The 13,401-nt window shown below is 37.9% G+C and overlaps 1 protein-coding gene across 1 annotated transcript; it reads right to left on the bottom strand.

Annotated features, from left to right (window-relative positions):
- Positions 1 to 10,889: 10,889 nt before the first annotated feature.
- LOC118437416 lies at positions 10,890 to 12,765 on the bottom strand. Its single transcript, XM_035856404.1, has 2 exons — positions 12,654 to 12,765; positions 10,890 to 11,564 (listed from the first exon to the last, which is right to left on the bottom strand). Exons 1-2 carry the CDS (start codon positions 12,714 to 12,716, stop codon positions 11,277 to 11,279), a joined length of 351 nt encoding a protein of 116 aa, XP_035712297.1. The 5' UTR covers positions 12,717 to 12,765; the 3' UTR covers positions 10,890 to 11,276.
- Positions 12,766 to 13,401: the final 636 nt, after the last annotated feature.

Genomic DNA, 13,401 nt, shown 5'->3' with positions numbered 1-13,401 from the left:
TATCTCCAAATTTAAGTTTCTCTTTGCTGCGTTACATTAGTTCGTAACAGTAATTTGACATTTTTAATGTAAAATATAAGGTAAAAAAGAAAAAAAAACAATCCTCGCAATTACTGCTGTATAGTGTTTTAAGTATTTTGGAAAGTCCGCAGCGTATATCCGTCCCACGATGCACATGTGTTGTGCATACTTGTGAACTCATTATATATTGGTAGGTAAAATCAGTAAAAATGTTATATGAAATTCGACGAGTTTCATGCCACCTAAATTCGGCGACTTGCCTTTCTAACGAATTTTCCATTCGACAAGTTGATTTCGACGACTTACCTTTTCGACGACATAGGATTCGACAAGTAACCCGTATCCCGTTTAACTAGGCAATACAGGTGAAAGGTTAACTTGGGCAGTAAAATCTTGCAGGTTTCTCTACCTCGATCTCAGAGTGGATTTTACGTCGCGTTAAATTTAAGGGTCTTAAAGCACGAATCGTTCTCTCCTAATTTAACTTGTTCTCATGTTGGCGAAATTTAGAAAATCCGGCCAAAACCCAAGATTGGTTCCAACTTGATTGATTTTTCATCCAGTCCGAATTCTGAATTCTAACCCTTTCATGGCCTGAATGAGCATCATTTTATTTTTCCCTGCAGTCCAAATGATCGCGACACAAAAGGTATACAAAATACAGGACAGGAAAGCATTACTTTTTATTCGTCGTGCTATTAGTTTTCATGGATGGCTACCTCCAAATGACTCTTTTGTGTCGTCGAGCTGCAGAGATGACCAGATCAAAGCAATCTTTACCGACCACTGGGCGAGATGATGATGATGATGATGATTACCGACTGACCAACCCAAAATATGAATCGGGATCAAACAAAGACATTACAGAGTGGAACTATCCAACCGTGTCCAGTTTTTTATTGTGGACAACAACATTACGTAAGACGATTTAGGTTTGTTCTACATTCTAAATAAGGATGTGTAAAATTTGCCAATGATTGAGCAAAATAGAGGAGAGCACAAAAATTGGATAAAATTGGTCTATTGTTAAATCAAATTTGATACAACGTTACATAGATTTTTTTATCACGTTGTAGTCATCGTCAATTTTGCTGAACCTCAGGTAAGTTTTACACAACTTTATTTAGAGTGCAAACCGATTTGTAGAGTTTAATGGAACCTAGCGCTCCAAATGTGTTTTTTATCAAGAAATTGTATTTTGCTAAAATTTGGGTTATAAGAATTGAAAAACGGACATTTGCGCAATCCTGTTTAAATTTGGCAGTTATAATAATGATTATTTTTTTGAAATCTTGGTCGTAAAAATCGACGAAATGATCATCTAGTGTCAACATTCAGACAGACGGGTGCGTGATGTGGTTTGATATTTCAGAGTTCTTTGTGTGGGAGGTGTATCTATGTAGGGATTATGGCAAGCGTGTTGTTGGTGTCTGACGACTTTCTCCACTTTCACCCACTCACCAATTATGTAAAGCTTTCTATTTCTGTGTGGATTTAATTTCGTCACACTTCCGGTGAAAGTCAAAATTTTATGAATGAAATTACTACATTTAACCATTTTCCTGTCACGTATTGTGTTTTAGTTGATGAACAAATTTTTTCAAATGGGTTGATTTATGTATGTTAAGCAAGTAGGTATAGTTCCGGTTTAATCAGGATTTAATAGGGTTTAAGATAGTTTTCACCACAGTTTTTCCAAAATATACATTTTTATCTTGCTAGATTTACACGACAAATGTTTTAAGAAATAATTAAAACGGATTAGTATTTAAGCAAGTTCAATGGCACGAAGTACAGGGTTTCGGGTTGCATATCCTTGCTGGTATTACGTACGTGGCATCAATCGTTTCCATTTTTATCACAGTTTCATCTTGCTGAATCACAAACTCATTTTGACCCAGACTTGAACTAATTTCACTAAATCCCGTAAATGCGTATTATTTATAATTAAGTAGTGCAATTAACGCAACCCTGCATACTTTCTCCCCCAGGTAAATCTGTCCAAACTTATCAAACTGTTCACAAACTTTGAATCCTACAATAAAATACCCCTCAAGGCTTGTTTGTTACAACAATTTACAGGCAAATTACTTATTTTGTGGAGTACAAATAACTCAAAAAGTTGATAACCTCTGGAGCTTTCACTTTCCAGACGGTGCGAAACAATGCCATTATTTTCCTTCTCGGTCGGAGGAACAAACAAACAAATGTGATTGTTTTTGCGTTAGTTTGCACATTTGGAGCGACTTTGAGTACATCATTAAATAGCTTTTATGCCAAAGCGAGCACTTTTATGTGCAAATGGCTCTCTTTACCTCCTGCAGAGATTTGTTCTTTATATGAACGATTTTTTACCACCTCTTACACAACGGTTTTCTCTTTTATTGCTGATAAAATTGGATCTGCAATTAATGTGAAATGGCTTCGTGATGAAGAATCGTTTATCATGGAATGACTTCATTTGTTACAGCGTTAGTTTTTTTGAAGGGAACAAATTAAGTGAAGATAAAAATAAAATTGAGAAAAAAATAGATTGATTAAAAAATGTTTTTTTTTAGAAATAAATAAGTTTTCGGCTTGAAAATTTTCCGAAAAAGTTTTTTTTAATGAATTGCAGCTAAATACGTTCATCTTTAATTCGTAATATTATCTATAACGAATTGAGTGAAGATCAAAAATCGATAATTTTTCTAAAAATCTCATATGAAAATTTTAAAAGCGGTCCTTCTAATATTGAAGTAGCTTATATAAGAAGTTTGAAAGTGAGTACACAAATCTCATAAAATTAACCACGCTCTATATTAATATACTGCTTGAAATTTTGGATATTTTTGGAAAAGTGAAAGTTACTCGTAGAGAAATTTATTATTCAGAGCGGCATGTTCTCATTTATCCCATAATTGAATATTTTTTCCGCTACCCGTGTTATATACACGGTGGATCTTGTTATTTCATATGCTCTCCTCCAATTCGACAAGTTAGTTAACACTAATCACCTTGATTTAGGGCACTGAACAGTGATTTCATTTGTTAATTGAGGGATTTGTTTGAATTTAAAGTTGTTCCGGTATCCAATGAAAGTAATTGTATTGTTTTAGAATGCAAGTCCTCGAGGTGTCTTCCATAATGTGAACCGGGAAGTGATTTGGCTTTAGGGTGGATTTCTAATTTTCTTCCAAAAGTGAGTCAAACCACGGAAATTGTGCTCTTAAAAATAATGTTACCCTTGTGGAAAGTATTTAAATGCCCTCTGAATTCTAAGTTGAGTGAACTAGATTAAATCTAGAGTAAACGTTACTCTTTATCAAGTTCACGTTACTCTGGTTTTAGTATAGTTTACTTAGTATCGAATTCAGGATGTATTTATTTTCCACCAGGGTAACACTATTTTTTAGAGTGAAATTGAATTTGCAGTCTAGACTGCGTGAAGAGCAGTTTTCTAACGAGCTCTCGTTTTTTCTTAACACCGATTGAAAGTGAAATACGTCAACGGGTCTCGATTGGAGTGTTGCATGTCTGAAGTGGATTTTTTTGTTTTTAGTTTAAAACAAAGTACCACAGACATCGTTAACTTAGCTAAATTAGTATATACCTAAATTCTACTTAATTAAATATAGTACATTTCAAGTAATTTGAAAACATTTTGCATCACCAAATTGTGTATATTTATAGTCAGCATTTACAAATCCGATAAGCCCGACCTTGCATCCCCATCAAACATTGCAAAATGACAAACTTTGAAAAAAAAGTCTGGTCTTTGAAATATTACTTTAAATCCATTCCTCTCTTTTCAGCTTCTCTTTTTCGCACGAGACATCCCATATTTTACAATTTCTGACCTCCTGAAAGCTGTAAAAATATTTTTCTAACATATTTTTCCATTTCATTTCACACTCCCATCTCATTCCCAACTTTTATCACTTGAAGGAGACTGGATTGCAGGTGACAGTGAAAGCATCCTTTTTACCTGCAGAGAGAAAGTCTGGGTTAAGTATTAAAATGAAACGAATAGACTTTCCTAAATAAGCCCGAGCCTCAGATATTCGAAAGCATTTCTGATACAAATTTATCCCGTTTTTTTTCAGAAATGTGTCCGGTTTTTTAAGACATTTCAAGTAAATACTCTTCACATTAATTTCAGACATAAGTTCGAGCAGTACGTTTTATGCAAAATTTTACCCCAATTGAACATGTTCAACTGGAGCTATCGATATTGTAGACGGACAGACAGACATGAACATATTGGTTTCACTAACCCCAGCTCGTATTAATAAAATGGAGCAAAAGTGAAAGCAACCTTTCACACAGCGACTTTCAGCTTTTTGATATATAAAAAGTGACCCGAGCGAGTACTCAGTCCCATTTTATTGCATTTTAAGTTCAAATCTCACAAAGGAGGGTGAAAGGTAATGGGATGAAAAAAATTGAAGTCCACCTTAGAGTTTTATTCCTTTAAAGAAATGCTCGAAGAGAAGCTTAAGCCAGGGATTCGACTTTTCACATTTTGAAAATTGGACAAAATATATCAAATTTTATATTTCCGTGTTATTGGGTGAAACTTTATGCGAGATGCTACAAAATTTTATCTACCGGTATTGTATAGTTCATGATTGAAACCAAAATGTGGTAGGATATTATTTATTAATTATAAAGCAAGGCTCCCTTTCCCCATATAAATTCTACATTTATGTCCTTCCAATTTCCTAGATTTCTTATTTTTTAACTTTTAACTTTTCAAATTTTCCCATTTTTCATACTTATGTGCAAGTTTGAAAAAATATTATAATTAACAAAGGTAAGCGATTTTTGCTCCTACGAAACCCTGCCAGGACAATTTCACCGAAAGTATCATCTCGCCCGCCTGCATTGTCCAGGAGTTGCAGAGTACTGGAGTTATTTAGCCAAAGGAGAAAAATAAATGTGCTCCTCTGAATGCAAAATGAGCCGATAACAATGGGAAGACGAATAGCGAAACAGATGACCAGACAACAGATACATATAAATAGATGGGAAATATCCCATTTTCTCTCTTTCAAGACAGACTCGGCCATCATAAATCACGACCTTTTTACAATGAAGGGTTGCAAAAAGGGCAGTTTTTCTATTTCATCCGTTTTCCACTGTATTTTTCGGTTAAAAGTGCAATTATCAATATTTAGTGACCGATTGATTCATCTCATTAATGTGAAATTTGTTATTAAAAAAACGTTTCTGTGAAAAATATCCGTTTTTTCAAGTAATTTATGAGCTGAAAATATTATGCGGAAAAGGAAAAACGTTTTTTAAAGTTTTATTTAAATCATAATTATCTTTTAAAAAGGATGGTTTGAGTCAAACTCCATAGTATTTTCCAAATCCAGTCGTCATCCTGAAATACTAACTGAACAAAAGACGAAAAGTTTGCAAAAAAAATTATCTTCATTTTCTACGCGATTAGTATCACTAATTTGAATAAATTCTATTATCATCATGTCTAAAACGAAATTGAGAGCTAGATAATTGCACAAGTTTTCAACAATTTTAACCATACCAGAATTTTGACTTTCTCCGAAATCCGAGACAAATCAAATCCACGGAATAGTAGAAACTTTCACAAAAGCAAAAGAAGGATGGCCAACGAGTGGGTGAAAGTGGAGAAGTCAAGTTATCACGCACCAGGCTTTCACCACGACAATCACACCTACTGGATACATACACAACCCACGCGGAGATCATGAAATGTCAAACCACATCACGTAATCGTTTGTCTGGATGAGTGCGAAATTGGGAGAAGATGATGCTACATGTGGGATTACTTTGGATATATGTATATTTGCGAAATTTTTCTTCGTGCGTGGGTGTGGTATCAACTTTGTTGCGATATGGAAATTAATTCTTTTATGTTGTGTGAATGTAACGCTGAGCTTAAATAAATCCAGTTTTTTTTTTAATAATTCAGACTAGTACCTAAAGTGTTTATTTTAAGGGTCTCAAATTTCAAGAGTTACAATCAGTAGGTAGTTAGTAAATGATGAACTATTGAGTTTATATTTATAAAGATAGCAAAATTTCCCTGGTTCCAATCCTTAAAAAATTAAAAAATTAAAACCCTATCAACAAAGGAGTCAGAAATGATCTTACAAATTCAAGAGACACACAATTAAAAATAATTAACTACATACATACATAATATTATAAGTTTAAATATTATTTAAACTTATATAAATAATTTACCAGTTCTAAAAAATTAAGACTCGCAAGAGTTCGACATTTCAAGTAGTTTTAAAAATAGTGAAGAAGTAGAAAACTACTTATAATTAATTAGGCAAGAAATTTCTTAAAAACTTAGTCATAAAACAAATTTCATAAATTTATTAGCTAATAGTAAGTAATGTATGTATGTATTGGTGGGGTGACGATCCTGCCATTGTTGGACAGGACCGTCAGCTGCGCAAGCACTAAAGGCTTATTGCAGTCTCCCCGTATACACCGCTTTACTGTGCTAAGTCATGACTCTCACGATTTACAGATCTAACTTGACCTACAAACCGCCCTGATCTGATTATGAACTGAATTAGATCGGGCAGAGACATAGTCACTATTTGCTCTGGTGGCAACTCATGCCTCCCAAAGAGTTCTGACCTTAGGGCACAATACTTGTCGCAGGACCCAAGAAAATGAAATACAGTCTCAGGGCCACGGCCACATAGGCACATGGCCTCATCAACTAATCCCATTGTTCTGAGGTGCCCGTTTAAAGTACAGTGCCCGGTTAAGGTTTGTGTTACTGATCGGAGATTCTTCCGATTTAGGGTTAAAAGCTTACTGCTAAGCCCCGATGAAGGGGCAGAGAGAAAATCTTTAGAAGTTAAACAACCCTTGCTTTCCCAAGATTTGGTATGCTGCAATCTTGCCCAGTTTACAATGCTGGAGATTACAGTGCTTCTGGATAGAGGAATAGAGGGCTGCGGGCCAAGGTACCCAGTAAGAGTACCTTCCTTGGCCAACAGCTCAGCCACTTCATTTCCTTCAAATCCATGGTGAGAAGGGATCCAATGAAGTGTTACCTTCTTAGTCTCCCCAATATGATTAAGCATCTCAATAGCCTCAGCAGTCAGTGATGAAACTGGCCATGGGCTAGTGAGCGCTTTGATGGCACCCTGACTGTCAATGAAGAAGTCAACGGTGCTATAGTTATGAGTATTGTCGGTCAACGTTTCAGAAGCCCTGATAATACCCATAATTTCTGCTTGGAAAACTGTGGGTGCCCATCCCAGAGGAATTGAGCACCTCACAGCTTCCTGAGCAAGATTGTTGTATGTGAAGTAGTAAGCCGCACCCGAACACTCACCCATCCGTGAACCGTCAGTAAAACAGTTCACGTCGGAGGCATTAATGGGCACGCTACCATCCTCCCAATCTTTCACCGAGCAGATAGAGGTTTCGAAGTTCCTCTCTGCTGGCGGATTAACAAGTTTCTCACACGGCATCTGGAATTCATCAATATCAGACGCCATGATTTCGACAAACTTGTTATGCTTTAACGCCCTCGTACGATCACCCCCGGCCCATTTTTTCCATTGGCCGTGGTGAGCGAGGCGATGGTACGTTCGTAGTGCAACTTGCTGAACCCGGATGTCCACTAGGACAAGTCCCAGTAGACACTACAGGGCTGCAGTAGGAGTGCTAGACATTACACCGGTTGTACCAAGCATGGCACACCTCTGTACTCTTTGCAACTGGGCCATGTGGGACTTCACCTTTGTGGCCGGAGCCCACAAGAGTGACCCATATTCCATGGCCGGGCGAATTATGGATTTGTAGATCCAATTTGTAATTTTGGGGGAAAGACCCCAAGTTTTACCAATGGCCCTCCTGCACTGGGCCAGGGCACGCATACCTTTTAGTGCCCTAGCCCTGCACAGTGGGCCCCAGTTCAACTTGTGATCCAATAAGACCCCAAGATATCTTACCTGTTTTTGATAAGGGATGGGAATACCATCCAACTTGATCACAGGAGCAATGAATTTGTATTTCTTAGTGAATAGTACCAGGGCAAGCTTATCATTGACTGACAAGCTCACCTCTTTGCACCAATCACTAACAAGATTTACTGCTCTCTGCACATGACTCCCCACTGTACCGAGGTCAATGCCCCGTCCCACTGTTGTGAGATCGTCGGCAAAGCCCTGTGAGTACAGTTGAGGGAACCGATGATGCAGTTTTTCCAGAATTTCACTTACGACCAGATCCCAGAGAAGCGGTGAGAGGACACCCCCTTGAGGGCACCCTCTCCCCACCACCCTCCCAATCTCGTAAGTAGAATCAGTTACCCAAGTGGTTCGTGTCCGAAGCATATGCTCAATATATCGAACACATACTTCGTTGACGCCAAACCTCCTAAGGCTACGGATAATGGTATCAGATCTAACCTCATTAAAAGCGCCCTTAACATCCAACATCACTGCAATACAGTACTCGCCAGAGTCAAGGGCCCCCTCAACAAGGCTAACGATCTGATGAAGGGCAGCCTCCGTGGAAACGCCCTTCATATAGGCATACTGACTGTGTCTCTGCAGCCTATCAACAAGATCAGGCGTGCGGACCCAGCCATCTACCAGTTTCTCAAGTGTTTTGAGCAGGAAGGATGTTAAGCAGATGGGCTTCCAAGCGGACGCCCGTTCGTAACTCTCCTTTCCTGGCTTTGGTAAGAATACCACTCTGGACTCTCTCCACTTCAGAGGTGTATAACCAAAGGTCAGGCACCCCCTCATGAGAGGAACCAAATACGGAATTAACTCGGCTAACCTATGCTGTAAAAGGGCTGGAAAGATACCATCCTTTCCAGCCGCTTTTAGTGGGCCAAACGAGTTAATTATGTTACTGATTTTTGAAGATGTAATCATCAGATTTATAGATTCATCATCTACTTTACTATGATCAAGTTCCCATGGAACCCGTTGAGGGTCCCTCGGGAACGACTGGTCCAATAATAATTCATAGGTCTCAGAAAGGGTCCTGGTGTAAACACCATCACCCTTGTCCAGTGATCCCAGTTTGATTGTGCCATCGTTGCGAAGGATGCGCGAGAGTCGGGCAGCAACAGGTGCCTCCTCGACACTCTCACAAAATCTTCTCCACGAGGCAGTTTTCCTCCTCCTCATTTCGTAGGAGTAGTAGTTACGAGCAGCTTTGTATTCCGCCCATGCCTCCTCTCCTCCGAAGCGGGCAACCCGATAAAGCCTGCGAGCCTCCTTCCGAAGAGAAGTCAGCTCACGGCTCCACCAAGGTACCCTCTTCCTCCTGGATTTGAGTACTTTTTCAGGGCAGGCCACATTGTATGATTTATGGATAAAGTTACTGACCCTACTAGCGCTTGCCTCAATCTCCTCCGTAGATGACATTGGGCATGCCCTAGCAGGGTCAAGTTCCGTTAGTCCTTTTAATACTGATTTGTATAGGTCCCACCTTGTTCTCTTCCTGTCCCTATAGATGATAGGGTCAGGTGGACCAAGGCTTAGGCTGGTCCGAATATACCTGTGGTCAGAGCAACTTTCGTTGTCGTCGACCCACCAGGCCTTTATCCGGTCCAGCAAATGGGAGGATACAAATGTAACATCTAACACTTCTTTCTTATTCGATACAACAAAGGTGGCTCTGTGTCCCCTATTAATGGGGTGCAGATCCACCTGTGCACTGTAATCCAATAGTTGTGCACCTCTGCTGTTGATATTGGTGCTACCCCACATGGTGTGGTGTGCGTTGGTATCACTCCCTATCACCAGAGGTAGACCGTTGGTCTCACAGTATGAGACCAACTGACGCATCTCCTCTGGGGGGCATGCATAGTTTCTATCCATGTATGCTGAGGATATCACTACCTCTCCAATACCCCCCCACTGGGTACGGATGGCTGTGACATCTCTACAGCATAAGTCAAGCAAGGGCCACACTTTGATGTCCCTACTTGTAATAATACATGATCTGCTGGAGTGGGCATCCCGACAAAAATAATGTAGGTTGCCACAACCCCCCAGACCTCGTATTTTGCCTTTATACTAGTACGGTTCTTGTATTAGGCATATGTATGTCTGCAACTCTGCTAGGGTACGACATAGAGAAGTCGTACCCTTTTTTGAGTGTTGCAAGTTAATTTGCACCAAGTTAATTAACTACATACATACATAATATTATAAGTTTAAATATTATTTAAACTTATATAAATAATTTACCAGTTCTAAAAAATTAAGACTCGCAAGAGTTCGACATTTCAAGTAGTTTTAAAAATAGTGAAGAAGTAGAAAACTACTTATAATTAATTAGGCAAGAAATTTCTTAAAAACTTAGTCATAAAACAAATTTCATAAATTTATTAGCTAATAGTAAGTAAACAATAATACCGTAAATACTCTATTTATAGCCGGGGCTAAAATCCAAAACTTAGGGTCACGGACCTGGCTACAATTAGAGGCCGGCTATAATTAGAGACCCGGCTAAATTTTGTTCCGCCCAAAATTTGAGGTGTTACAAGACAATTCTGACTCAATTTCAGTTTTCTTATGTAGCAAGATATGCCATCAGTAACCCATTCACTTTAAATCCACATCTTTAGGCGAAATTTTGCAATTTTCTTTAAATTTTCTATCATGATTACATCCATTATTGACTTCAAATGCTAAATTAATAGGTAATAATTAGTAGGTCAACTAATTCGTTGATTAGCACATTGTGCAACATTCTTTCTTGAATGGGTCATTAACGGGACACAGCGGACAAGATAGGCTATAATTATAGACCCAGCTATAATTAGAGACCCGGCTAAAATTAGAGACCCGGTTAAAATTTTAAAATCTTGGTCCCCAGACCCGGCTATATTTGGAGGCCGGCTATAATTAGAATAGGGCTATAAAAAGAGGTCTTACGGTAATTTGTTAATCAAAAGTAAATTATTTAGTGAACACATTTTAAATGTTTGCATATTTAGAAATGGGAAGAGAAACAGACAGGGGTTACACATTAAAAAAAACTAAACTACCGAAAAACTTATTTCCAGGAATATATAATATAAAATTCCTAAAAAACAACTGGATCATTTAACAAATTCATAAATTAAAATCAACAATTTTGCAATCAATTGAAAAATATTTAATAAACATATCCCATAGTTTCCAGGTAGATGATCAGAAAAACAGAGGTTAACACTTTACTACGGAAAAACTGACTTCCAGGAAGAAATACATATATAAACTCCTAACAAATTTTTCGTTCCTGGGAACCTATCGGTGATATTGGTACGGTGGTGGTATGGTGGCCTGGAGAGCTTGGTAATAATAAATGACAGGACCAGGACTGGGGTACATTGGAGTTTGTGGGGTCTCCACATTGGAGAGTTTTGAACGCCACGTGTCCTGCAGAAGCGAAATCTGGTCTTTCAAGCTGCGCACGGTGTCCTGATGAGATCTCTCCCTTTCAGAAGCTGCGAGAGTTGATTTGTTCAACTCAACGTGTAACTCGGCCAATTGATTTTGCATTTTTGAGCAGGTTTGACACGGTCGGAGTAAGGCCTGGAAATTCAAAAAAGTCCAGATTTAACTAAATACATTCCCGTAAAAATTTAAAATTTTAGGTTAAAAATAAACGAAAAAATAAATATCTGTATTTCAGTTTATAAATATGTCAAGAGTCCGTAATTGGCACTTATTTCATTTCATAGCGAAATTATATTCGCACACTAATTATTTCACAATTCGCATACAATATCATTTCTAAAAAAATTGAACTAATTACGCGTACCCTGTTAGAAAACTGGAATTAAATCATTACTGCCCGGGGGTACTGTACATTCATAAAACTATGGTGAATTCATACATAGATACATATGTACACTTCGTGATAGTATGTATTGATTTGTTAATAACTTCTCATCGGAGTGGTAACATTCTGATTCTGAGTTATGTATAAGTCGTCTTCACCACAACGGTGTACCTTCATTACTATACGGTAATGCCAGTTATTATCGGGCCGGTGAAGTCGTATTTATTCCCATCGTTATGATTCAGCACCACTTTGCTAAGAGTGTAAATATGTCACCTTGACTTCACCGGAACGGAGATAACGGGAATTACCTTATATTTGGAAATGTTGTGCTAATGAAAATTTACCACTCACAATGCGATGGTGTGAAGTGTGACCCTTCGATTTTTTTGAAATTTTGAAATGATGAGGTCCATGTCAATACAATCATTGTTTCTTGAGGCAGTTTGTGCGATGTTGGGAATTTGACAAAATATGTGAAGTCAAAGTTGAGAAATATGTATGCGATTTTTAGCACGGGTAGAGAATGGAAGTTGAGTTTGCTTCCACCGCTTGATAAAAATCGTCTGTTTTTCAACTCTGATGTCAAATATTTTGTCAAATTCCAACCATCGCACAGAAACGTTGGTTGTGTTAACATGGACCGCATAATTTCAAAATTTTAACCAAATCAAAGGGTTACCATTCACATCATCGCATTGTCAGAAAGAAATTCCTATAGGAATTTTTTTACCAAATAATACCAGCAAAGAGTATTAATTGAATATGTGTGCGCGGAGTAAATACTGCCAAATTTTTAATACATTCAAACACAAGCTATTAATAAATTAAATGCTTACCATGTACTCCTCCCTCTTCATTATTATCTGGGGGGTGGGGGGACCAGGGACCTTTTCAGCCATTGGAAACTTTGCAGATTTTAAAATTCAACCAGAGAACAATTCAACTCGATTCCGATCTGACGACTGATCACAAATTCCGGTAGGGATGCACTGCACCCTTATTTTCTACCTGGGGAAACCTTCAAAAAGGGTCCCCTACCCTTCAGCTGTCTCCATTGTTTGATTTCCATTGTCCCACCTTTATTGCTTTTTATTGCACTTAATGTCTTTTAATGGCTTTTGATGGCCCGATTTATTATTTTTGGCATACATAAAAATCAGCAGGGATCATCAAAAAAGGCTGGGATCATGAAAAGCAGCAGGGAAAAGTCAATCTACATTTTATTTCCGCTTTTGTAATAAATATGTATAATGCGCATTCACAGCAAAAACTAACACAATTGGGCAGCTGAAACTTAAAAATGTATACAAAAATGTATACAAATGCAGGTGTGCACAAATTCGGTAAATAAATAAAACTATGAATACAATTTTCTCTGAAATTATGAAAACATGTACCCATACATATTTATCCAATTTTGTAACTCAAATTACGCCAATTTCCACTGGAAATATAAACCTACGTATGAATTTGTTATGATAACTTGTGCACAGATAATTTCTTACGACGAATTTATCTACACACCTAACACAATGTAAATAAGTAGTTTTTTAATGACAGGTTTGAGTACGTTTTCAGGACTCT

Source organism: Folsomia candida, unplaced genomic scaffold, assembly GCF_002217175.1.
Source record: "Folsomia candida strain VU population unplaced genomic scaffold, ASM221717v1 Fcan01_Sc013, whole genome shotgun sequence".
NCBI classification, from domain to species: Eukaryota; Metazoa; Arthropoda; class Collembola; order Entomobryomorpha; family Isotomidae; genus Folsomia; species Folsomia candida.
This window is presented reverse-complemented; position numbering and strand designations above follow the sequence as displayed.